General features: G+C 53.4%; 1 protein-coding gene across 2 annotated transcripts in view; it reads right to left on the bottom strand.

The window, feature by feature from the left end:
• The window catches only part of MFAP2 (microfibril associated protein 2), a 27,473-nt gene extending 5,696 nt beyond the window's left edge, over nt 1–21,777 (bottom strand). The window contains exons 1-6 of one of the 2 annotated variants that reach the window (XM_034753597.1): nt 21,598–21,777; nt 9,331–9,432; nt 4,205–4,291; nt 2,306–2,332; nt 1,819–1,905; nt 1,319–1,357 (exon numbers count right to left, since the gene is read on the bottom strand). In XM_034753597.1, coding sequence (XP_034609488.1) covers nt 1,319–1,357; nt 1,819–1,905; nt 2,306–2,332; nt 4,205–4,291; nt 9,331–9,367 — 277 coding nt within the window. In that variant the 5' untranslated portion in view covers nt 9,368–9,432; nt 21,598–21,777. The remainder of the gene's footprint in view (nt 1–1,318; nt 1,358–1,818; nt 1,906–2,305; nt 2,333–4,204; nt 4,292–9,330; nt 9,433–21,597) is intronic. The other variant, XM_034753598.1, reaches the window with a different exon arrangement.
• Nucleotides 21,778–25,001: the final 3,224 nt, after the last annotated feature.

Raw genomic sequence — 25,001 nt, 5'->3', positions numbered from 1 at the left:
CCCAGACTTGAGAGCCTGGGAGGGAGGGGGAGAAGCGGCGCCACGCCGCGGCCACTCGGAGTCTCCCCCTCCCTCCCAGGCTTTCAAACCTGGGGGGGGGGAGAGACTCCGAGTGGCCGCGGCGCGGCGCCGCTTCTCCCCCTCCCTCCCAGGCTCTCAAGTCTGGGAGGGAGGGCGAGCAGCGGCGCGCCAATCAGCTGTTTCATGCGCCGTAGCAGCAGCAGCGGAGGTGAGCTAGGGCGGCGGGGGCACATTTTTAGGGGCGGCATTCTGGCGCCGGCCATCCCGCCCCTAAAAATGTGCCGCCCCAAGCACCAGCTTGTTTTGCTGGTGCCTAGAGCCGGCCCTGCCCACTGCTCCCGAAGCTGAGCACGACGGGAAGAGGGAGGAAGCAGGATTACAGAACAACTAAAGCGAAAGTCAAAGAGGTGCCCTGGCGTGAAAGCCAGAGAAATGCTGCTAAATGTAACAAGGTTCGTTCGTAGCCTCCAGGGCTCCACCGGGCACCATGGCTCGGAAATCTATCCACGTGGGGGGAAACCAAGGGGGACTTTGTGCTTTCTCTGGGGTTTGAACATTTCCTCCCCACAGAGGAGGGGCTGTGCCACGCAGGGTCTTTAAGCTACTCTCCGACATCAGTTAAAAAAACAAGTGTCACCGAGAGCATCCGCTGGAAGGGCCCGATCCTGCAATTCCGGGAGAAGCGCTGCTGGATTCAGCAGGGCTGCTCCCAGAAGGGAGGGCTGCAGGATCTGGTCCAAGGAGAGAACGTTCTGTCTCATCTACTCCCCTGCTTGTAAACAGCAGGTTCTCTCTCAGACTCCCTGCTCAAAGGCAGATTGGCTGATGCGTGGGCAGCCATGTCGGAGGAGCTACGGGTTTCTTACGCCGTGGGCAGACCTCAGACGATATGCTCGCAATTGATCAATGGTGATTTGAAGGATTAGAAGGTACGAGGGTGGCCTCATTAACCCCTTGCTCAATTTAAAACATTTCCTGTAAGCGAAACGTCATCAAAGCTAGAAATCCACCAGGCAGCTCCTGCCAGCTGGAGAGAGCCTACAACCCCGCCTCCCACCTGTGGTGTCTCCTTCACGTTTCATCCCAGGTTGTCCTGCCTGCATGCTCGGGGGTGGAGGGGGGAAAACCAGTGTCCTGGCTCCTCTCTCAGAGCTCGAGTGAGCAGCTTTTTCCACCTCCTTTAAACTTTCCAGCCGTGCCTCCTGCAGGCCCTTCCTCCCGCTTAGAGCTGACTTCAGGCAGCTGCAGCTCCCGGAGGCACCCTACAGGTCAGAGACCAATGGGCTGCGGGTCTTACCAAGAGGTCCAGGTTCTGTGGGTTCGGTCTCGGGAAAATCTGGAGGGGAAAGACAATAGGTGGAGTTGAGAAAACAGCACCAGGCTGGGAATGGGCTGCAAACTGGTACAACTCATGCTCCTGTCTATAAGGTACATAAGGGCCCCCCGTTATTCCAGCCTCTGAGTGCTTCACCATCTCGGATGTATTGATCCTCCCCATACCCCGCCAGGCAGGGAGGGCCATTATCCCCATTGTGCCGATAGGGAACCGAGGCCCTGAGAAACCAAGTGACCTGCCCAGGGTCACACAGGTAGGCTGTGGCAGAGCACACGGGTCTGCCAAGTCCCAGGCCAGTGCACTAACCACTGGGCCATCCTCCCTGGATAGGTGCTACTGCCCAGGAAAGCAACACACACGACACTGTTTATCCTCTGTTCCACATTTAAACAGGGCGGATCAGCTCCTCGGCTAGTGTACGGCAGTGGATATACTGGCTACAATAGGGCTCCACGACGCACCTAGGGTTGGCGCTGGGATGATCTCTTGCTGGGTCTGTTGCTGGGACTGATACTGGAACTGCTCCTCGGGAGTGCGCTGGGTGACATCTGCAACGGAGAACAAGCATGTTCAGCTCAGACTAATCGGGCACCACCCACACCCCACCCCGCCAAACGGGGCCAGAGACCCCAGCACTCTTCCTCCCCAGGAGCCTTGTTTTATTGGTCATTTTCCCCGTTTTGCAGTTTGGATCCTTCTCCGTTGCTTCCTTAATCCCACAGCGACGTATCAATGCCACATAGTAACTGGGGCAACAGACTGCATCATAAAACCCCGCAGGACTAGACCTTCCCTGCAAGATCAAGGCAAAAGGGAAGCCAGGCTGGGAACGGCAGAATTCATATTCTCTCTGCGGCACGTTAGTTACACTCCAGCCAGTGCTGGCCAGCTGTAGCAAACAGGGCAGCTCCGAAGAGCGGATGAGTGCTCCACAGAGCAAGCGCTTACCTTGATAATCATAGTAATCTTGATTGTCTAAAAAAAACAAAGCACAGAGAAAGGTCTCATTTTAGGAACAGCAAAGACCACCACAGCACGTGGAAGAAGGAAACAAATTGCTCTTGTTCTGCACAAAACCTGTCTCGCCCAATCATCTCAGTGGTGGCTGCATCTCACCTGAGATACTGACAGATTTCCTAATCCCAAGGGCAATGGAATCCCAGGTGGTTGCATTGTACAGACAATCCACTCTAGGGTTTACCAGTCTGCTCTGAGTTGCTGATTGCCCAAGTCAACAGGAGAGATAAGTGATCAGCATCCTTTAGAGGATGGTCTTATGGTTACAAAACTGGGCTAGGAATGATTAGATCTGGGTTCAAATCTTGTGTCCGTCACAAATGTCTTAGGGGGAGGGATAGCTCAGTGGTTTGAGCATTAGCCTGCTCAACCCAGGGTTGTGAGTTCAATCCTTGAGGGGGCCACTTAGGGAACTGGGGTAAAAATCTGTCTGGGGATTGGTCCTGCTTTGAGCAGGGGGTTGGCCCAGATGACCTTCTGAGGTCCCTTCCAACCCTGATATTCTATGATCTCGGGGGGGAAGAAATCAAGGCATAAATTTTCACCCACTGCAGTATGGGAAGACATGGTTTGAGATAGTAGGTCAAAATTTTCTAAAGCGACTAGTGGACACCCAGGAACGGCGCTAGGGTTTTTGCTGCCCTAGCCGGCAGTGCTCCTCCTCTGAGCATTCGGCGGAGGGGTCCTTCCGCTCCGCATCTTCGGGGCACTTCGGCGGCGGGTCCCGGAGCGAGTGAAGGACCCGCCGCCGAAGACCCGGAGCGGAAGGACCCCCTGCCGCCGAATTTCTGCCGAGGGTGGCAAAATGCCGCCCCCCAAATCCTGCTGCCCTAGGTGACCGCCTAGGGTTGCCTAGTGGAAGCGCCGGCCCTGAAGACACCATACAGAGGCCTAGTTTTCAGAGGTCAGGTGTCCAGCACTTTCTGAAAGATGTTTCAAGCTGGGGCTCCCAAAGCACGAGTCGCTTTTGAAAATCTTGGCCATTAGTCTCTTCTAGACTGATCAAGATTCATGGGCAGTGAATACGCTTCTTGGAAGCAGCCTGGCACAACAGAATACCAGGAACCATCAGAGTTCAGTTGCTATATTGCAATAATAATTTCCCTGACACCTCATGAGCTACTCTGAACAGGGGAAGTAGAAACCTGAGTTAGCCAAGCGCCTGTTAATGGAATACATTAGCTTTGCCAGATGGGAAAAGGCAGATTATTTTACTTGGGAGGACCCTAAATTGTCCAACCTTCTCTGTCAGCTAGGGGTGATCGTGGGCAGCATATCTGTTGTGAGTTTGCTGGGCGATGTGACAGTGAGAAACATTTAATACAGTCTAAAGGCAACAGCATCCTGGAACATAGAATCGGAGGTGCTTCTGTTTGTCTCTGGGCACCTTGTTACCAGGGAGATAGAGACTAATCCTGCTTGTCCAGTCCCCTGCACGGAGATGACCCAGGGAGGTCCCTTCCAGTCCTACTATCCTATAAATCAGAAGAGTTCAGTGAAGCACATCAGACGTTACCAGGGACTGGTTTAGGGGGAAGTTTAATGGAGCGACATCGGTGGACTGGGCCTGGACCAGGGGTTGGGAGGAGCTCTCTCCAAGGACCTGAAAGGTGTAATTATGAGGGAGGGAGAGGAAAGGGTTGGCGTGGGACAAACTGGAATGAAATTCAGAAAGGGGACATTCAGACTGAACATCAGGAAAAAACCCTCCCAGGTGGCGAGATCTGTTAGGCGATGAAGCCGTCTCACCAAGACACAGAAAGAGCAGGCGTGTGTGTGGAGGGATGGAGCAGGGGGAGATATATACGTGAAGCCACCAGGACCACTCACCTAACTGAGGGTCGTACTGGGAATACTGCAGCTGGTCAAGATAAGGAGGTCCTTCGAGATCGTACTGTCCCTGGGCCAGGAGCGCTGCTGGGAACACACGAGAGAGAAATCATTGTGGTTTACTGAGTGATCAAAGTATTTGACCCTTTCAGAACTGCCCCCCCCCACGCCGCTCCCACTGCTTGTCCCTTGACTAATGGGCAGTTTCAGCGTAAAAAAGCTGCCCCCACTGCTTGCGGGATGGACACGTAGAAGGGGAGCCAGCATCCCAGGCACAAGCCAACATCCAGGTATCTGTGAGTTCAATCCCCACCTCCCACACCACACCTTCAGCAACCCTGGGAGAGCCCCAATCCACTGGCATAGCAAAGCTCTTGGAAATCAACAACTGGACTCCACCTCCATGTGCACACGAGGGGGGTCGTGGTCTGAACCAGACACCTTAGGGAGGCATATCTGGTTCACCAGCCCCCCGGGGGGAATGCTGGACCAATAGCAATGGCTCCTTTGAGGGGGTGAAGGGCTCAGAGCCTGGAAGCCGGCAAGCAGGGGCCTCCCTGCGCTGCTTTGACAACAGGCCCTTCACTACCTCAGTTTCCCTGAGAGTTTCATTGTCAGGGCTCGGCCGCGTGAAGAGAGCTGACCTGACGCTCCGCCCGAGGAGCGCCAGCGTTTGTCTCCACGCCGCATGGCTGGCCACCGATCCTGGCAGCTGGGAAAGTCAGGTCAGTCGCTATGATTGCCCCTTGTCAGGGTGTGGCCAGGGCCGCCTGCAGAGCGGGAATTCTCGGGAGAGGACTCCGGGTTGACCCGGGCAGGGCCGGATTAACCTTTTGTGGGCCCCCATGGGGGCACCGGAGCATGGCGTGGGGGGGTTGGTCCCCAGAGCAAGGGGCTGGCCAGGGGCATGACATGGCAGGGGCAGCCCTCTCTGCCCAGCCCAGTGCAAGGGCACTAGTTACAAACTGGCAGTTGCCAGATGCACAATGGTCCGTGGCCCTGTTCTGCCAGCATGCCCCATGCTGCGCCACACATCCTCTCCCCCCCCCCCCCCTCCCCCTGGCCCCGCCCCCCCCCCCCCCCCCCCCCCATCCCCTAGTGCCCCAACCCCCCCCCCCAATTCCCTATGGCCAGAGCCCCCCTGGACGCACTGTGCCCAGCGCCCCCGCAGACCCTGCCACAAATGCACAGTGCCCTGCACACCACCACCCCTGCCCAGTGCCCCGCTGCCCACAGCCCCACCACAACTGCCCAGCACCCCACACAGAAACCCCACTCCCTAGTGCCCCAACACACAGAGATCTTCTCTGCCCCCTCACAGCCCAGCACCCCCGCCCAGGCCCTCCAGAGACCCCTCTCCGCACGCCCTGCCTCCTGGCCACACTCACTGACTCTGCTGGAAGGTGACTGTTTGCCGGTCTGAGCCGGCAGCACAGCCAGGGCCGGTCCCAGGGCCGGGAATCGCTCCCCTCAGGAGGGGGCGCGATCAGCCAGGCCAGGGCCTGCGGCCGGGCTCCCTCAGGACCCACTTGCCTGGAGGGACCCAGCCAATCCCCCAACACTATCCGCCCCCCCAGGCTGAGACTAGCCAGGCTTCTGCACCAGTCCCAGACGGCTCAGCTCCGGGGAGACAGGTGGGGCCGCGCAGGTGGTGGGAAGCAGAGACTGGCTGGAGCTGGAGGGGCACTGGGGTCCGGCCAGGGGCAGAGAGAAGCTGGAGGGTGAGGGCAGGAGGTGGAGAGGAGCAAATGGTGGGTGGCGGAGGGGGGGAGCCAGTGGGCTGGCGGGGTCACGGGGCGCAGAGCCTGGGCCCGGCTCCATGGTGCCACTGCCCGTACCGTACAAACAGGAGGGCCAGCCCGAGCCAGGCTGCCAGGCTGATACATTTACCTGTCCCACGATGGCGCTACTGAAGCAGCCTGAACTCGCATAGCGGCGCCCCCGAAGGCTGCACAGCGCAGTGACGTGAGCTACACGGGCCAGTACTCTCCGTCTCCACGATTTAGAGGGGATCAGCTGCACGGACTGTGGACTGCCCACCCCCCACCCCCAGGAATCACCGCCCCCTGGCTAGGGACTCGTGGGGGGCCTGGGAGAGTGTGCTTGAATCCGGGTCCTGCCTGAAACATCCTCCTGCTCACTGCAAGTGGGAACTTTACGAGGCCTCAAATTAGCCAAGAGCGCAAGCGTTGAGAACCAGCTGTGAGCCACCACCTCGCGGATGATGCGTCCAGCCGTGTACGCAAGCACTAGGATTAGGGTCGCCAGTTTTGGGTGGGTTCCTGGAGATTTCATCACATGACATAATCTTTAATTAAAGATGAATCTTTCATTCCTAGAGACTCCAGGCCAACCCTGGAGGGTTGGCAACCCTAACTAGGGTGCGTGCTACACAGAGACTGCGCAAACGAGGGCCACGAACTCCCGCAGGGACCTCTGAGAGCACGAAAAGTGCTAGGTCCCGAAATCAGCAAGCGTGGGGCAGGCCTGCAAAGCGAGGGAGCTGCTCCGGAGCCTGGTCCCTCACCCTTCCTACACCCACAGTGCCTGGAGCTGGCTGGCAGCTTGGTAAATCTGTCTTGTCAAGCACAAGTCCAGGGAGTGTATTAGAAACGGGCGTCCCCGCCGAGGTGCACAGACAATCACCTCATTCTTTGTCCGGACCAACAGCCCAATGGATTGACGTGTGGCTGGATCCAAGTCAAAAGCATCCTGGGGTCCAATCTGGGCTGAGCTACCAACAATGCCGGACACAGAGCAAAGTGGACATTTAAGGTCCTCTCCTCTGGATCTGCGGAGCACGTGTCGCACCCACGGCCCCCCGAGTGCCGATGGGGTACCCACGTCCAGATGGCCACATACCCCCGAACCTAGCGTGCTTATGGGATGCGTGCACGCTAGCCTCTTCAGCCATTTGCATTCACATGCAGCTAGGAAAGCAGATGCACTGGAAGTCGAGGGCTTGGCAAATGAAGCAGGAAACTGAGACAAGTCTCACGGTGGGGTTGGAAAATGCACCTCCCCTCATGAAGTCTGGAAATTCCCACAGGGTCTCTCCTCCCTGTCACACACACTTCAAACACAGGCTGAACGTCCAGTGGAAAGCGCTACCCACTGCCCCTTCCCCATCTGCACCACTGAAAAAATACACCCAGCCATGGGCAGCACGCGAACACCCCCTTTGGGGAGGCTAGTCCCCCAGGCCTGCCCCTTCTGCCTGAGGCCTCGCCCACCCGGCCGGAGGAGCCCTCACCAAACCTCCTCAACCCCCAGGCCGCCTTCCAGCCCCTGAGCGCCGGCCCGACCCCCGAAGCAACCGGCTAGTCGAGCCCCAGCTCCAGGCTGCCAGCCCGAGCTGAGTCCCTGCTGGCTTCAGGGGGGAAAAGGGGCACCAGGCCTCAGCGCTCAGGGCTGGGTTAGGGGAGGCTTAGCCTCCCCCAGCCTATGAAACCCACTGCCCATGCACTCAGCCTTCTCAGGTGCTCACCTGGCTACCATCCTTGTAAACCCAAACACTACGCTGCTCGCCACAGCTGCCACTGATCATCTGAGGCCCAGCTCTGCCCGTGGCAGCGAGAGCCCAAGTGTAGACAGGCCTCCGGGGCCACGGGTATTTTATAGACCTGCCAGGTTCAGATGACAGGATGGTGAAAATGCCCGAGTGCCGTCTACACTAGTGCTCCTGCTGGCCGGGGGCGATGCCCCAACAAGATTTCCCTGATAAAGCACACACTAGAGCGGGTCAAAACAATTTTGTCAAAAGATTCCTAGGGAATGTACGGTTCTGACGAAACGTTCACTGAGATGTCGCAGGTCCGGGCTGGAATTTCTGGTCTAAACCAGAGAGAGAAAGATCCAGGCTAGCCAGTGGCGTGGTAGGGCACTCGCCTGGGATATGACTCCCTCATCCCAGTGTGTGGGTGATGGAGAATTGTGAAAGCCCTCGGTTTCTTCCCGACGTGGAATGGGAACATTTTTTAAATCTCAAAAATGTTCATGGGATGGTAAATCCGTTTCCTCTCCAGCTCCCATGTACACACAGCCTTAAAGCGACACCGAGTTAAAAAGCACGTTCTTTCACAAACTCTACGTAAGGTTACTCCGAACATTTAGTGCATATTTCTCACTGTTCACGTTACTTCGCTTCTTTCAGTTTCACTCAAGGATCAGCTAAGCTGGCTGGTTTCACTTGCTGGATCTCATGTAATAGCACGAGGCTGCAAATGCTGCTAGGGAACGGAGACATGCATTCTAACCTCACAGAGCCACTGGCGTCCTCCTGCCCTGCTCTGGGGACAGACATCCTACAGCCTTGTTAATTGCCCACATAAACCACCGATCAAGAGTGACGCCATCTTCCTGGCACCCCTCTATTCCCCCCACGCCAAGAAGAACAAGTACATAAAAGGTCATTAATGATGCAATAATCTGCTGTTACATTGGACCTAGTGTCCCCAGATCTCAAAGCACCAGCCAGCCCCCCAGCACCGCCGGAGAGTAGGGAAGGACTGCTGTCACATTTCACAGGTGGGGAAACTGAGGCCCAGAGAGTCTAAGTGACGAACAGGGAATCTGTGACAGAGCAGGGAATTGAACCCAGGCCCATTTAGGCCAATCCACTGTTGTAGCCTCTAGGCTGTCCTGTCCTCGGTTCCTTTTTTTTCTAATCCTGAAGCCCCGTGGATGGAGACTGCCTAGCCCCTTCCTCTGGACCCCTCCCCCTGCTCTTGGCTTTCTGCCACATTGCCCCCAAAGGGTTCAAACTCCCTCTCCCCTTCGAATCGCTTCCGAACACTCCTCCCCCTCCACGCCCCTCTTCCGGGAGGCCGAGCAGTGACTGCCAAGCCCGGGAGAGGGATCTGAGTCGGGGCTTCAGGAGATGAAAACTCTGCCGCACTCGGAGAGCTGGTTGGTCAGCGCATCGTACACCTGAACGGTGTCATTCGTCTACTTAGATCAGAGGCTCTGTGGGGGAGGGACTGTGCCTCCCCCCAGGTTTGGTCCATCACTGACCAAGTGGGTGGATCTCTAACAGTGACTACCAGGTCACTTTTCCCCAAGGTACACGCATGCCATGCTGGCCTGCCCATGCCAGCGGGCTCGGGGCTGGGATGCCTTGCACTCACCTGGCAGACACAGCAGGATGAGACAGACGGCTCTCATGGTCACGGGGGGCAGCGGGGAGGAGCGAAGCAGCGCAGGAGGTAGTTGGATGAGCTTTGGGAAGTCTGGAAAAGAAGACGGGAGAAGGGATTAGCAGGAGGCTTTGGACGTCGTCCCAACCATGTCACGACAGGGACAATCCCTAGGTGCCGTCTGGGGGTTCTGCCGAGATGCCAAAGGGGCATTCAACAGTCTCCGCTTGCTGATGCTTCCCCACTCGTCTCCCAGGCCAATAGGGCTGGAATTACTGGGGTCGCTGGCTGGCCAAGTCAGACCCGTTAACGGCTCCTGCACACCTAGCTCTAAGCTCTCCCACATAGAACCACTGAGAATTAACACCTGCCATTTCTGTGCCATCTTCCAGCCACGGGCCTCAAAGCCACTGGACAAAACATTAATGAGGCCTGAACTTCCCCCCTTTGAGGCTCATCCTCCCATCACAGAGACACCGAGGCTTGGAGAATTTAAGCGACTTAACTAAGGCCCCACAGTACATCAGTGGCAGAGTAGAGAGTGGAACGCAGGTGTCCTGACTCCCGCACCCCTTAACCACAAGACCATCCCTCCCTCCCCATCAGGAATCCATCAGCAGCCCCTCCGTGTGCGTCCCTGCCAAGACCAGCTTATTTTTTAAAGGTGTCTTCCGGGCTGTCCTATAATGGGCCCAAGCCCCCACCCAAGCCCACTGATGCTGGTGGGTCGCTGGAACCTGCAGCATTCCTTCCCTTCCTGATGGAAGCAGAGCATGTCCTCCGTGCACATGGCAGAAAGCCTCATCAGAAAGCACTTCGCCAAGCTCTAACAAGAGATCTAGCACCCATAGGATTGCACTGACTACAGTTCTACCAGGAGCGTCCCCAGTGCCTGTTGCTAGATGTCTAGGGCGCCGGGCTGGGAGCCAAAAGAGACAGGTTCTGTTTCCAGCTCTGATGCTGACGTGCTGCATGACCTCGGACAACCCCCATGCCTCAGTTTCCCCGTCAGTAAAGTGAGGCTAATGTTCCTTTGTAAAGCATTAGAGATCAGACGACAGGGGCTCCATAAGAGCTAACACAATATTTCACCATTTCTTTTTTAGACGGCGTGTAGGGGAACATGATGCATTTCGTTGCTCTGAGACAACACTGCAGACAGCATCTATCACTGACCAGCCAATGCACCTTAATTCGGATTTCTATTGCCCCATTTGCTCCTGCGCACTAGGTCCGTATCCCACTCAGTTTGGGGGCCCTGAGCAAACTGCCCTTCAACCAGGACAGAGGTTTTGGGGGTCAAAGCAGGGCAGGCCCATGAAACCCAGGACTAAGGTTGCCAACTGTCTAATCACATAAACCCAAACATCCTTGCCACGCACCTTCTCCGAGGCCTTGCCCCACTCCCTCCATTCCCCCCTCCCTCCGTCGCTTGCTCTCCCCCACCCTCACTCACTTTCACCGGGCTGGGGCAGGGGTGCGGGCTCTGGGCTGGGGCCGAGGGGTTTGCAGCGTGGAAGGGGGCTCCGGGCTGAGCCTGGGGTGCAGAAAGGGGTGTGGGGTGCAAGTTCTGGGAGGGAGTTTGGGTGCAGGAGGGGGCTCCAGGCTGGGGTGCAGGAGGGGGTGAGGGCTCCGGGTGACGCTTACCTCAGGTGGCTCCCAGGAAGCAGCCAGCATGTCCCTCCGGCTCCTAGGGGCGGGGCGGCCATGGGGATGTGCGCGCTGCCCCCACTTGCAGGCACCGCCCCTGTAGCTCCAGGCCAATGGGAGCTGCGGAGCTGGCACTTGGGGTGGGGGCAGCACACGGAGCCCCCATGGCCGCCCCTACAACTAGGAGCCGGAGGGACATGCTGGCCGCTTCTGGGAGCTGCGTGGAGCCAGGGGCAGGGAGCCTGCCTTAGCCCCGCTGGACTTTTAACCACCTAAAATCTCCCGGTTTGGCTTCAGCAGCCTCTGGGAGATAGGGCTGGATTCCGGGAGACTCCCGGTGAAACCGGGAGGGTTGGCAACCCTACCCAGGCCTGTTGGGAGGGACTGTTCTTGACTTGCAAAAAACCCCAAACCCCACCCATCCACCATCCTGGGTCCTATGCATATTTCTGCCACTGCCCCACTCTGCAAGACCCCTAGTAACCCAGTTCCAAGCTCCCCATCCGACACTGCGCTCAGCCCTGGCCTGCAATACCCTGGCTTCTCCTACACAGGGCCTGAGGAACAGAGGCTGCCAGGCCGAGGGAACCGTGCAATGCCGTTCCCAAAGCGTGCCAAGAAGCCATGCTGCCAAACTCCCTGCACAAGTGACCGGGGCTGGATTTGAACCCGAGTTCTCCAGCCAGAAACAGGCAATGCCATCGGCCACTCTCCTTGGTGCGCTCAGCGGCCCGTGCTCACTGGTAACCCCAGTGCAGAATGCCGGCTGCTCCCAATTAAAATCCACACAGGCAGCCTCTTTCCACTGGGGTGATGGAAATTTCTGGAGGGCAAGCCCAGCCCGGCTAAGTGAGAACACATACTGGGCTCCTTTTCCAAAGGTCACTTGCCATAAGCACATTCTCTCCTTGTTCTTACTGTATCCCCACAGGGTAACAGCTGGCTGACGCTGAGCCAAGTGGCCTGCAGATCTTAACATCTCCCCAAGCATGTCCTGCTGGTGGGAGGGGAGCGAGAGCACCCTTCTTCCCCAAACAAGATGTCTGTCTGAGTCACAGCGCTGCGGGGGAAGCAAGCTAATACATCTCCTGGCAATAGCCCATCATGGAGGCTGGATTGGAGAGAGGAGGATCTGGGATGTCTATATCACAAAGCCACCACCGTGGGGACAGGCACTTACTTCTCCATCTCCTACCAGCAGCTTCAGCAGCAAGGTGAAGGACCACTGGAGACTGAATTCTCCCCTGACCCCTAGGGAGGGTCCCTCTGGGGATGGATGGAGGCACGTTGCTGGAGCAGGGACCTGGAGAAAGCCTGTACTACCGCCAACATGTGATCTCTACCCTGTGGCTAAACAGAGGCCTTCAGTCCTGTCAATCCAGCACCGTTCACTTCCTGCTACTCCTAAGAGGCCCCAGCTGAGATCAGAGTCCCATTGTGCTCAGGGCGGCACATACACCCAGCAAGAGCGAATCCTTGCTCCAGTGAACTTTCCATCCAAGCCAGAAAAGGTAGGAGAATTATGATCCCCACTGTAGAGACGAGGCGCTGAAGCAGAGAGAGATGAGGTGACTTACCCAAGGTCGCACAGGGAGGAACTGGACCCAGATCTCCAGAGTCCCAGTCCAGTGCATTAACCACAAAACCACCCTTCCTTCCCCCTAAGTTCACATGAAACGGAAAGTCTTTCAATGACGCAGTAAAGAAATGGCTTTCAATCCAAGCCAACGCAGGCAACCTCGCTCCATCTTCCTCCTCCGCCTCCCCGGGAGAGGCATGGCGACCTGATCTTGGAGCGGAACAAACTCATCCGCAAGGATCTCATCTCAGCCACTCGGGTTCAGAAAAACGTCGTACAAGTGGCAAGAATGTGATTTCTCTTGATCTACACCAGCCCAGACAACATCAATCCCCCTCCCATCACGTGGGGAAAACAGGACCAGGGTTGTCAATGCTTAGCAATGAATGCTTAGCCTGGCTTTACTCAGCTGTTTGTTTTTTCGCTGTTTTTAACACCAGGATCATCTGAAGCCAGGAGACGTCCAAAGGGGAAGCAGCTGGAGGCATCACGGATGGTGCCCTACGTGGAGGGCAGTCAGAGAAGTGATTCCAGGTAGCATCAGCCTCAAAGGAAGGCAGAACGAAGCAGTACCCCTGGGTGCATCTTGGGTCACCTCCAAAGATGGTCTCTGACTCAATCCAAAACCTCACGCGATGGTCAGCACTGACACGCAACTGTGCTGAATAGCTGCCCTGGCTTCCCACCGTTCATCTTAACGCCCTGTTCCCCTCGCTCAACACACAGGGAATTGCTTAAACACGGTAACTATCTCATCACAATCCTCACACGTTCATTAGCAGAGCTTGACTAACCCCACGCTTCAGCGTTCTCTTCCCCTCCCACTGAAACGCAGCCACCTCTGGGGTGGAACGTCATGGCTGTGTGATAGACTGCAGCAGCACGAGGCCTGGTGGAAACTGTTTATTTGATGGAAAATTGGGGCATAGATTAAAGAAGTTTTTTCGTGGAAAGCGTCTGCTTCCCACTGCAAATCTCAACTTTTAGTCCAAAAACCGAATACCTGAAAAAATTTGATTCGGGAATGCTGCTGTGGTGCCTTCTGGGAGCTGCTGTTCAGGTGGCTCATGGTCCCAGTCACATCTGCTATGATACACCACGATGTCTCAACAAGAAGGGCCACAGTGGTGTATCATGGGAGATGTAGTCTGACCAGGGAGCTAGCCCATAGAATAAAATGGAGGCATGAGACCACCGAACTAAAACTCCCATGAAGCCGTGGAAAAGGAGTGCTTGCTATGGGGTCATTCCCCAATGCCCAAGGGGAAATCCTGATATAAGAGAAATAACTTAGTTGGCTATTTCACTTTTGACAGAAAGTTTTTTTGGAAAAATTTCCTGAAGGGTCCCCAGTACTGCAGCATGTTAAACTACCTACCAGTATTACTATGGGTGTACAGAACGCTCTAGCAATGAAGCGAACGTTTCCCACCAGGGCTTTGGAGCTGTGCTCCGGCTCCACTCCGGCTCCAGGCAAAAACCTGCAGCTCCACTGCTCCGCGCTCCAGCTCCGGGCTCCGCTCCAAAGCCCTGTTTCCCACAACTAACAAGCTCTCCAGTAAAATCTGGGAAGCCAGGACCAACTATGGATGTTCTGTATCCCTTGCAGAACAAACAAATACACCAAAACAACTTCAGATTTGGGCACGAAACAAAGACGTAGCCTGCTTTTTGCCCATGGAGAACTGAAAGCCAAGGTGTTAGGATACGTCTGCACAGCAAAAAACCATGCGGCGGTGAGTCTTCGAGCCTCTGTCTACAGACTTGGGTTCACAGCCATGTAGACATTTCGGCTTGGGCTCTGAAACCTCTCCCCCTTTCCAGGCTTCAGAGCCCGAGCCCCAGCTGGAGCCAGACCGTCTACATGGCTATTTTTAGAATTGGAGTGCGAGCCCACCGATCCCAAGTCTGTAGACCTGGGCTCTGAAACTTGAAGCCGCTAGGTTTTGTTTTGCTGTGTAGACGTGCCCTTAGTTACTAAGTGAGTGGATCCCAGGTTGGAGAAATCAGTCTTGGACATGAGATTCTATAAAGAAAGGACAGCTGGCATAATTCCTACCGATTCATTAAATACACCGTAGCTTAAATGGCTTTCATTTTGGAGTCTAGATCAATTTAATGACGTGAATTGGGTGTTTATTTATTTATTTATTATTATTTTTTAAGGAAAAAGTGGCCTGGGTTGTATTCCTGGGTCCTTGGCAAGTCACGTCTCTGCCCCGTGCCTCAGTTTCCCCATTTGTTAAAAAGGGACGATTCTTTCATTCTTTTGTAAAGTGCTTTGAGACCTCCAGATGAAGCGTGCTAGATAATTACTAGGTATTATTAATGGGTGTCTCCCTCGCAATTTCTTGGTTTTAGGCGGATCTGCAAATACGCCTTTGAAAAGGTTATAAAGAAACAAACAGAAATAGTGCTGTGGAATCTTCCACTGCTACAAGCGGCAGGGACCTCGCGGCGATGGGTCACCTGACAAAGCAACTCCAGCAGCGTCGCGCCCCCTGGCGTCCTGCTGGGGCAGTGGGTTCATGCAGATGGCAGGACGCTGCCTCTTTCTTGCTGGAGAACTCGCACCTCAGTACGGATCAGAGCAGACGCTGCTTACGTTTAAGTGTTGTGCGCAGTGATGTTGTAGCCCATGTCGGTCCCAGGATATTAGAGAGACAAGGTGCGGGGAGGTCACATCTTTTATTGGACCAACTTCTGCTGGTGAAAGACAAGCTTTTGCGCTACACAGAGCTTTTCCTCGGACACGAATACACCCTGCAGGTTGTACAGCTGCCAGCCAAAAGACTTGCTGGTGCAACTTGTAAAGGGAGGGGGGACAAGAGGGTGGTAACGTGCCAACAAAAAACACGTCTTTTTTCTCCCTTCCCGTATATTTTGCCCATGTGTTTACCGGCTTCTCTTGCAAAGATTCAGTTGTGACGGCTTATCCACCACTTGGACTGCTGCTGGCGTCTCAATAGTGCCAGTGCAAGGTGAAACACTGCTTTCCTCCTCTAGGGATAGCTCAGTGGTTTGAGCATTGGCCTGCTAAACCCACAGTTGTGAGTTCAATCCTTGTGGGGGCCATTTGGGGATTTAGCAGGGGATTGGCCCTGCTTTGAGCAGGGGGTTGGACTAGGTGACCTTCCGAGGTCCCTTCCAACCCTGATATTCTATGATTCTTTTCTAAGTCATCCCTGTTATCAGTGTATGACGCTTATTTTCCAAAACTCCTTCGTAACAAGCACCTCTGCACAATCTTTACTAAACACTTTTTTTTTTTTTTTTTAAAGGGGGATTCCCCCTTATCAACTCCCCACCCTGAAAACAAAGGCCCGGCTCCCCCACGCACTTACCCACACGCTTAATTTAACCCATGGGAGTAGCCACTGTATGAGTCAAGTGCGGTGTGGGTGTTTGCAGAATGGGAGCTGTAGGAACTGCAAATCACACGGGGACGGAGAGGGGAAAGATCGGTTTTAAAAGAATCTTTTCCAGACTGATGTGAACTGAAAAATACACTGGCATAGACGGCTGCTTTGGTGTGTGTCCCTTTAAGAAATAGCAGAGGTACGGGGTGGCGGGTGTGTGTAGAGTTCGATCACACAGCCAAACCCTGCAATTGGCACAGACTGTGGTCAAAAGCCTCCTCTTTAAGGGGCCAGCGTACAGGTTGACAGTCCCACTTCTAATGCGTCCAGCCGCTCTTTCCGAGCGTCCTTTGATTTCTCCATGCATGAATAGAGACTTGCTCTCCTGAGCGACGGGGAGAATTTCTTCTCTTTCTCCCCCCTCTGACCATACCGGTTTTCCTTGGAATGCTCCCCGCCCCCCACTTTACCCACCCCCAAGGTCCTTCACTGGAAAGGAAATACTTGCTGGATGCTCTGGGCAAAGTGTCCTTAAACAGGCCTGGACGTAACACGCTTCGTTCTTTAGGAAAGTTCCCTGGTATTTCCTCCCCTTTGAAGAAATGCTGCGGGACTCTGCTTGCGTGCGCAGAACATCGATGGAGGCCATTTCTACCCATGCTGATGCTCTTCTCTCCCCCATCCCCCGCCCCTCCCCAGCCTCCAATCAATTAATCCAGGGCCAAACGCCCCCTTGATGCAATCAGCTTGAAAAGGAATGAGGTCAATGATCCAGAAAAGCACTTTTCAACAAGGTTGCTCTTTGGGTGCCGGGAGACCCAGTCTAAGCAAAGGGGTGGCTGGGAGTGGGGCCTTTGCCCCAAGGCAGGAGGGTCTGGGCACTGGGTTTTTCGGTATTTGCACGTGCTTGGCTTTCAGTGGTTTGCAGAGACGTGAGCTCATTTGGGAAGGATTCCTTGGAAGGCTCTGTGTGTCCCTTCCTAGGAGCAGTCACGCCAGGCTCCCATCAGAGCACAAGCAATGCCGTGATAGCTTTGGGAAGCGAGATTCGAGAATTGCATTTAAGAGACAAACAACTGATGGTTAATTGTAGGCAACTGTGGAAAGGCGGAAGGTGCTGCAGAAGCTTCCATATCAGCTCTGCCAATGCCCCTCAGTCCCCCCACACAGCGCCTCCTGCTGGTCCACTCTTGCCTCTTTCCCCCTCCAGTTTGCCCACGTACCTCCATCCTGTCCTGCAACCTCCCACTTCCCCTGGCATTCCAGTCCTGCCCTCCACCACCCACAGTGTTGCCAATACACCTCAATCCAGATATCCAGCACCTCCTGCTATTCCAATCCTAGGCTCTCCCACCACTTTGTCTCCACACTTGCAGCCCCTGTGGCTGGCAGTGAAACACACAACATTACCTAGAGATTATTGCAAGATTTCTCCCTCTCTGGGGCGAAATAGACAGAGTTCGACTGCTCCCCATATGGTCCTTGTGTCAAGGGGTATTTTGCATTTTGTGCATCACTGGCGAATGAATAGCAAGGACTACAAAATCCTCCAACATCTAGTCACCAGGGTTTTTGGGTTGACAAAGCCACTTGGATTTTGCAAACCCTCTTTTGTCTTGTTCTGGAAGCCCTGGGTACTTTCCATGCCCCATTCACATTTTAAATTCACGATTTCCCTAGCTTAGTGATTCTCAACCCGCGGCCCAGTCAGCACAGAGCTGCGGCCCATGTGACATCCTCAGGGCTATACAGGTAGTAGTGGATGCGGCCCACAGTGGGTTGAGAACCACTGGCCTAGCTCCAGGACCGGCAGCCTGTGCTGTTGGCTAGAGACAAGCCCATTATCCTAAAGCACAACTGGCACGTCTGGGGGACTTGCCTGTGGTCTGTAGACTCTGTTCTCACCCCTCCCAGTTACACTGTCCCTCCTCCCTTTCTTGTCTCAGTCTTGCCTCTGAGCGGCATATGAAGCCAATAAATCCAAGTCAAAACTTCCAAGCCCATCATGTTCCAGTGCCTTTGAAACCAGGCCAAATGAGCTTGCCCGTCCCTAATAAAACACTTAACTCTTTTCCTGCCTCTCGTGTCTGAAGGGCTCCAATCGCTTTACAGACACACACTCTTCCAAAGGCCCCTGTGAGATGGGAAAGGATAATGGTCCCCATTATACAGATGGGGAAACTGAGGCACAGTCCGGGGGAAAGAGTTGCCCAAGATCATGCAGAGAGTAGAGTGAATGAGGCTCATTTGCCTCTTAATGTGGGGTTCACAGGGGGTTCAGCTAGCCCAGCAGACAGCACACACTGATGAGAGCACACCCCGTTCCAGCCAGTGGTGGACCAGCTCCAAGGTTTTAGTGCTAGTCTTTGAAGCTCTCAGTTGGCCAATCCTTGCTCCTTCAGGCCTTATCTATACTAGGAAAGATTCCTGCCCATGTTCCAGCCATGGCAGAGCTGCACTGGTGCTGGCCACGGAAGGACGCCAGCGTAGGTTTTTACCACCACGTCACAAAAGCCGCCGCACTGTCGCTGGAGCACGGGTCCTGCAGCATCTGGGAGCTTTGCTTTTGTCTCCCGTTGACGTCTACAATCAACGAGGACGCTGCGACTTGAAGAGCCCAGAGTCAACGTGCTGGGGCCGAGCCTTCCGCACCCAGGATGTGACACGTCTCTGCACATGCACGTGGACTCCACAGCTGGCAGCCCAGAGAACGGGCACATGGGCGGCATCACAGGAAAGGGCAACCGCCTTGGGTTAGGGGGTGGAAACATCCACAGGAGGGGGGACCTGCTGGAGCTGGTCACTGTTTCAAAAACCTCCTTCCCCCACGGGCTGCATCTGGAGCTAGAGGAGTCTGGTTCCAAGTCAGTTCCCACCCCGCCCAGGCTATAAAGGAGAGGGCAACAGATTCAGAGTCCACATGGGAAAGGAAAAGGCCAATCCCATCTTTTCTAGCGAGTGAGGTGAGGAAGAGGAAGACGACCCTGTTGTCAGCCCATGTGCTGGGTACATTGGAATTCAGCTGCCGGAACTGGGAAGGAAAACGCGGCCGCCTCCCTGCCCAGCTCCCCACCACTGCCAGATAGACCCAGCACCCCTTCCTTTGGCATCCCAAGAGTCACCGCATCTCCTGGAGCCCCATCCTTTAGCCCAACCTGCCACGACGAGAGAAACAGGTGGACTCATCCTCGCTTTTGACCACGGCTCAAGCCTGGCACGTGTATCTCCTCTACCCCAGAACCCAACCGCTCGTACGGGTGGATCCAAGGGGGTGCATCTAACTCCCACCTCTGACTTCTGCCTCCCTGGTTGCATTGTCCTGAGCCGTGCAGTACTTCTGTTCCACCCTGCTGGACTCGGAGTTCTCACAAGGCGACGGGAGAACTGGGCCCATTCACACAGGCCTGGAAGGGCCCCCCCGACTGATCGAATCCAGGCTCCGGTTATTGCTACTTGCCAGACTTTGAAAGTCACGTTATTCTATTTTTTTCTTTACGTTACGGGGTTGAAATACGTTAATTGGTTGGGTTGTTAGCGTGTGCGAGTGTGGTGGGCATAGGGTATGGGGAGAATGGCAACCCCACACACCAAGTCCTCTATCCACACAGCCAGGAGCGAGAGGGAAGTACAGGCTCCATGGCCCATTCAGGCCTTAGCCTCTCGGCCAAGACTGCTGGCAAAGGGATCAATCAGTCTCCGGTGGGGAGGCTGTGTGCGCGATGGAGACTGCGGACAGGCGCAGAGCTCACGTCTTTCGTCTGAACATTCGTATCCCTAAACAGCGGGTGGCAACGCCCGGTCAGTTCAGCTTTTTCTAATCAATTCTTTGAGATGCGCTTACACCTCAAAAGCCAGCATTTATCTCAATGCGCTTCCCCGTGCAGCGAGCGCGGATCAACTCTGTTAGTTCTGTTTTCATCCCTGCCAACCAAGATTGGCGTCGAACTGGAATGGAGTCAAAATTCAGAGCTAACCTGCCTAGGAGAGGCAGCATGGGCAAGGGCATTCCATTCCCAGCTCTGCCACTGATCTGCTGTGTGACCCCGGGCAAGTCACTTGACCTCCCTGTGCCTGTTTCCTCTCCCACCCTTTGTCTTGTCTGTTTCTACTCTAAGCTCTTCAGGGCTAGGACTGTTTCTTATCAGGGGTCTGTCCACCACCTGGCACAATGGGGCCGTAATCTGATAGGCACTGCTGTCCAAAAATAAACAATATTGCTCCATGGAGTTGGTCCCTGGGCTGCACGATCTGTTTACTGATACAAAGGGCCATTACAAAGGATGGCCCTTTGCGCCTTTAGACTGGTCACGGTGGCCACCGCTGGTTAGTTAACGTCACAGCTTTTCCTCTTATCTCCACAAGCTGCTGGGACCGGTCTCCACTTGGCAAGTTACTGAAATCACTCTTAGTCCGGAAAACGTCCAAGTGTAGACGAGCTCTGACTCTCCACAAAGCTGCATTCGAGCCACCAGCTCCCTCTGCCCCCGCCCCGAGTCCCCAATTCATCCTTTCAGCTGACAGCCCCTTCCCCCCCTTGAGAAGCTCACCCAGGGGCATGCTGCTACATTCACTTTGGGCACGCCCGCTGCTGCCCACGAAGAGCGAGTGGTAGAAGGGTCCCAAGAGATGGGCACTAGCCATATGCATCCCAGTGCCTCATTCGGAGCAGATCAATGGAATATCATCAGTCAACAGGCACCAAGAAATACACCCCCTCCTCCCCCCAGGCTCCAACTCACCTAGCGGAAGAACCCCATTAAATCTACCCCCGCACCCAGGCACAGTGGTTTTGCTATGAAAGATGTGGCTGTTGCATGCACTGGGAAAGTCTGCTCAAGTTTATGGAGGAACCTTCCTTCCTGCTCTGTGCAGGGGTCTAGTGCTCCAAGAAACCAGATGTTTTTGTAATGCACATCTGGGAACAATCAATCTCGGAGAAAGAACAACACAGTCGCCCTCTTTCATTCAGTTAAACCCCACCTTCCAAAAGGCTTCCCCCCTCCCCCAACTTTTTACACAGCAATCCAGCTGCCAGAGGGAGAGAACAAAGAGAATGAGAGAGGTTTCAGGGTTTTTTTGGACACTGACCAAAGGTAAAACGCACTGAAGTGGGCTTAATTCCCCCCACCCCGCAGACACTTTTTGGGGGTTGGGGGGAGACATTAACAATCTTTTGTACAGTTAGTTTCCAGGGCGAAAAAAAAAAGTTTGAGCTTCCTTCAAAAGTTAGGATATTTTTAGATTTATTTCTTGGCTAAACATCTGTAATTCTACAATTGTCTAGTTCTAGATTTAAAAAATGCCCCCCCCCAACCCCCCCCGCCTCTTTTTTCCAACCAAACTTTGGCCGCTTAGAACAATTGCTTTTTGCTTAATGCCCAGAGAATAGCTTTCCAAACTGAACTTCACCTTAGGGTGGAGAAACACAAACACATTTGGCAAGAAGAAAAAATGCAATTAAGGGGATTTTCCCCCCTTTTCCTCTATTCAACCGAGAAATTCTGCATTTCCTCACTTTGAGCTAACGATACCCTACAATCATCCCTCCAAGGAGAACCCAAAGATGTTCCTCTCCAGCTGGGAAGTGTTCAGCTCCCCAAATCAAAGGAAACCTATAAGAATTGCTGTGCATGTCCCAAGGGGTCCTCTTGCCGCGTCTCATTTTCTTACCAGTTTGGGATGGATGTGCCGGTTTGGTCCTTTCCAAATGCCTTGATCTCTTCTGTCTGGTCTAAAACCTCCAAAATGGGACAAATAGCTCCTACCTCCAACATGCTGGCACCACTGGGTCCTAATGCTACACCCAGCGCATTCTCAGTCCTGCTGCCTTTAAAGGGAAAATAGAAATGGAAGTTACTGCCCGTCACTGACTTGCAGGGTTATTTTTTTAAACTCCTCAAACCCTAGTGGCTGTGAGATCAAGGAAAGAAGAGGGGGGCTGGATGTTTTGTTTGTCCAGGGCCAAGCACGATGGGGTCCTGATCCAGGATTGGGGGCTCTCAGGCACTTCTGCAATGCAGATAATAGCAATACTGACCACCGACGCTCAAGAGATTGGGAATGGGATGCAGAGCACGCCCACCTTGGCTCACTGGTGCCAACACAGCCCAGGACAGTGATGGTCACGAGTCATTCCCCTTCACCGGCTTTTCAGTGGGAACACCACACTGGTGGTTTTAGCCCAGGCCTCAGCAGACTAGTAGGCACCTAGCAAAGGCCCCATGATAATTCCTCCAAAGTCCCGCTCTGGTCAATTAAGGTATGTCTACACTGCACCATAAACCCTGGCTTTGGGCCCAAATTCCCCTTCCATCCACACAGATCTCGGTCCAACTCGGTCCAGGAGCCCCTAGGCTCAGGTCCTCGGCCCCTGCTGCAGGTGGGCGGGTGAGCGTCCGAGTCCCACTGAAACTCAGGGCCAAGCCCTGTCACTTCGCAGCATGGACGCGGGACAAGCCGCAGAGCCGAGTCAGGCGGTGCGTGTAGCGCAGTAGGGACGCGGGAAGACAGCTGTGAGGCCTGGGTCCAGAGCTCAGGCCTGGAAACCGCGAGTCCATGAGCGTGGCTCCCACAGGGCTGGGCTGGCAGTGCAGTGTGCACCTTGCCCCAGAGACTGTCACCGAATACACTCTTACTGATATGTTGTAGCGTGGTAGCACCTAGGACGGTAGCCATGGACCACACCCCCACTGCGCAAGGTGCTGGACAAACCGAACCAAACCACCATCCAACCCTGCCCCAAAGAATGGCTGATCTAAGTCGGCTTTGGTTCTCACTGTTTGGCCGTGAGAGCAAAGAGGCCAAGGACAGAAGGGAATTCCTCTTTCCATGCTAGAGCGCTCCTCAGTGCCTAGAGGCATCCCTCCCAGTCACTCCTCCTAGGCCCTGCTGGCAGAGCAGCATGGGGGAGCTTGCACGATTGTGGCCTCTGCTCCTCCATTTTGTGGTTAGAGGATGGCAGTGCACAGACTAGCAGCACTACATTGCAGTAAGAAGGCGAAGACCATTCCCAGATCTTCAAGATCTGCTGCACTATAGCAGTGCAAAGTACTTTACAAAACTGGATACGATCCCCATTCTACAGATGGGAGAACTGAGGCACAGAAAGGGGGAGCGATTTGTCTGTGGTCGCACCGAAAATCAGGGAAAAACTGGGAACAGAACCCCCCCAACTCCATTTCTCAAACCACTTGGCCCTGCAGCTCCCCTAAAAATAGAAAACACAAGATTAAATTAACCCCCCTGCAAAGGCAGGAATATTGCTGGCTGAGATTTTTTTTGACAATTTTTTTTTTTTGGTTAAAAAAATGCCCATTTTCTGAAACCCCGACGTGTTCATGAAACAACGCTGGGTTTGACACATTTCCTGCCTCGAAAAATGACAAGGAAAAAAGTTAAAAAAAAAAAAAAAGTCAAGATGTTCTCCACCCAAAAAATTCTAGTTTTCTAGTTTGAAATGACTTTTCATTTAGAAATGTAAGCCATTAGACTGAAAAAATGAATGAAAAGAAAAAAAAGTCAAAATTCAAATATTTCAATGGACCTGAAATGGGGGAAAAATTGGATTTTGCAAATATCTGAAATTTTGACTTTTGATCCTGATTTGAGATGGGGAAAATAAATTGAACGCTTGAAAATATTCACTGGAGAGGAAAACCATTTTCTGCCAAGCTCTAGGCAGAATATAATCCATATCGCCTCTCAACAGAGGTTGCATTAGTGTTAAATTGATACTACATTGGTTGTACAAACAGGACCTACCTCAGTAACACAGAAGTGGAGGATCTGTTTGTGTTACCTCTTCTTCCAGGCTTTGGGCTGTCAAGTAATCGCAGTTAACTCAAAAAAAGTAATCACGATTAATCGCACTGTTAAACAATAGAATACCAATTGAAATGTATTAAATATTTTTGGATGTTTTTCTATATTTTCAAATATATTGATTTCTATTACAACACAGAATACAAAGTGTACAGTGCTCACTTTATATTATCATTTTTGATTACAAATATTTGCACTGTAAAACTGATAAACAAAAGAAATAGTGTATTTCAATTAACCTCATCCAAGTATGGTAGTGCAATCTATTTATCCTGAAAGTGTAACTTACAAATGCAAAACAATGTAAAACTTTAGAGCCTACAAGTCCACTCAGTCCTACTTCTTGTTCAGCCAATCGCTAAGACAAACAAGTTTGTTTACATTTACAGGAGATGCTGCTGCCTGCTTCTTATTTACAATGTCACCTGAAAGTGAGAACAGGCGTTCGCATGGCACTTTCGTAGCCAGCATTGCAAGGTATTTACATGCCAGATCTGCTAAACATGCTTAGGACATGCTTCCATGCTGATGATACTCGTTAAAAAATAATGCGTTAATTAAATTTGTGACTGAACTCCTTGGGGGAGAACTGTATGTTTTCAGCTCTGTTTTACCTGCATTCTGTCACATATTTCATGTTATAACAGTCTGGATGATGACCCAGCACATGTTTGTTTTAAGAACACTTTCACAACAGATTAGACAAAACACAAAGAAGGTACCAATGTGAGATTTCTAAAGATAGCTACAGCACTAGACCCAAGGTTTAAGAAGTTGAAGTGCCTTCCAAAATCGGAGAGGGACGAGGTGTGGAGCATGCTTTCAGATGTCTTAAAAGAGCAACACTCCGATGCGGAAACTATAGAACCCGAACCACCAAAAAAGAAAATCCACCTTCTGCTGGTGGCATCTGACTCAGATGATGAAAATGAACATGCGTCGGTCTGCTCTGATTTGGATCATTATCGAGCAGAACCCATTATCAGCATAGACTCATGTGCTCTGGAATGGTGGTTGAAGATGAAGGGATATATGACTCTTTAGCACATAAGGCACGTAAATATCTTGCGACGCCGGCTACAACAGTGCCATGCGAACGCCTGTTCTCATTTTCAGGTGACATTGTAAACAAGAAGTGGGCAGCATTATCTCCTGTAAATTGTAACCAAATGTGGTTGTCTGAGCGATTGGCTGAACAAGAAGTAGGACTGAGTGGACTTGTAGGCGCTAAAGTTTTATATTGTTTTATTTTT

Source organism: Trachemys scripta, chromosome 19 (genome assembly GCF_013100865.1).
Source record: "Trachemys scripta elegans isolate TJP31775 chromosome 19, CAS_Tse_1.0, whole genome shotgun sequence".
In the NCBI taxonomy this organism is placed as follows: Eukaryota; Metazoa; Chordata; order Testudines; family Emydidae; genus Trachemys; species Trachemys scripta.
The sequence above is the reverse complement of the archived record's forward strand: the minus strand, read 5'-3'. Positions and strand labels throughout refer to the sequence as shown.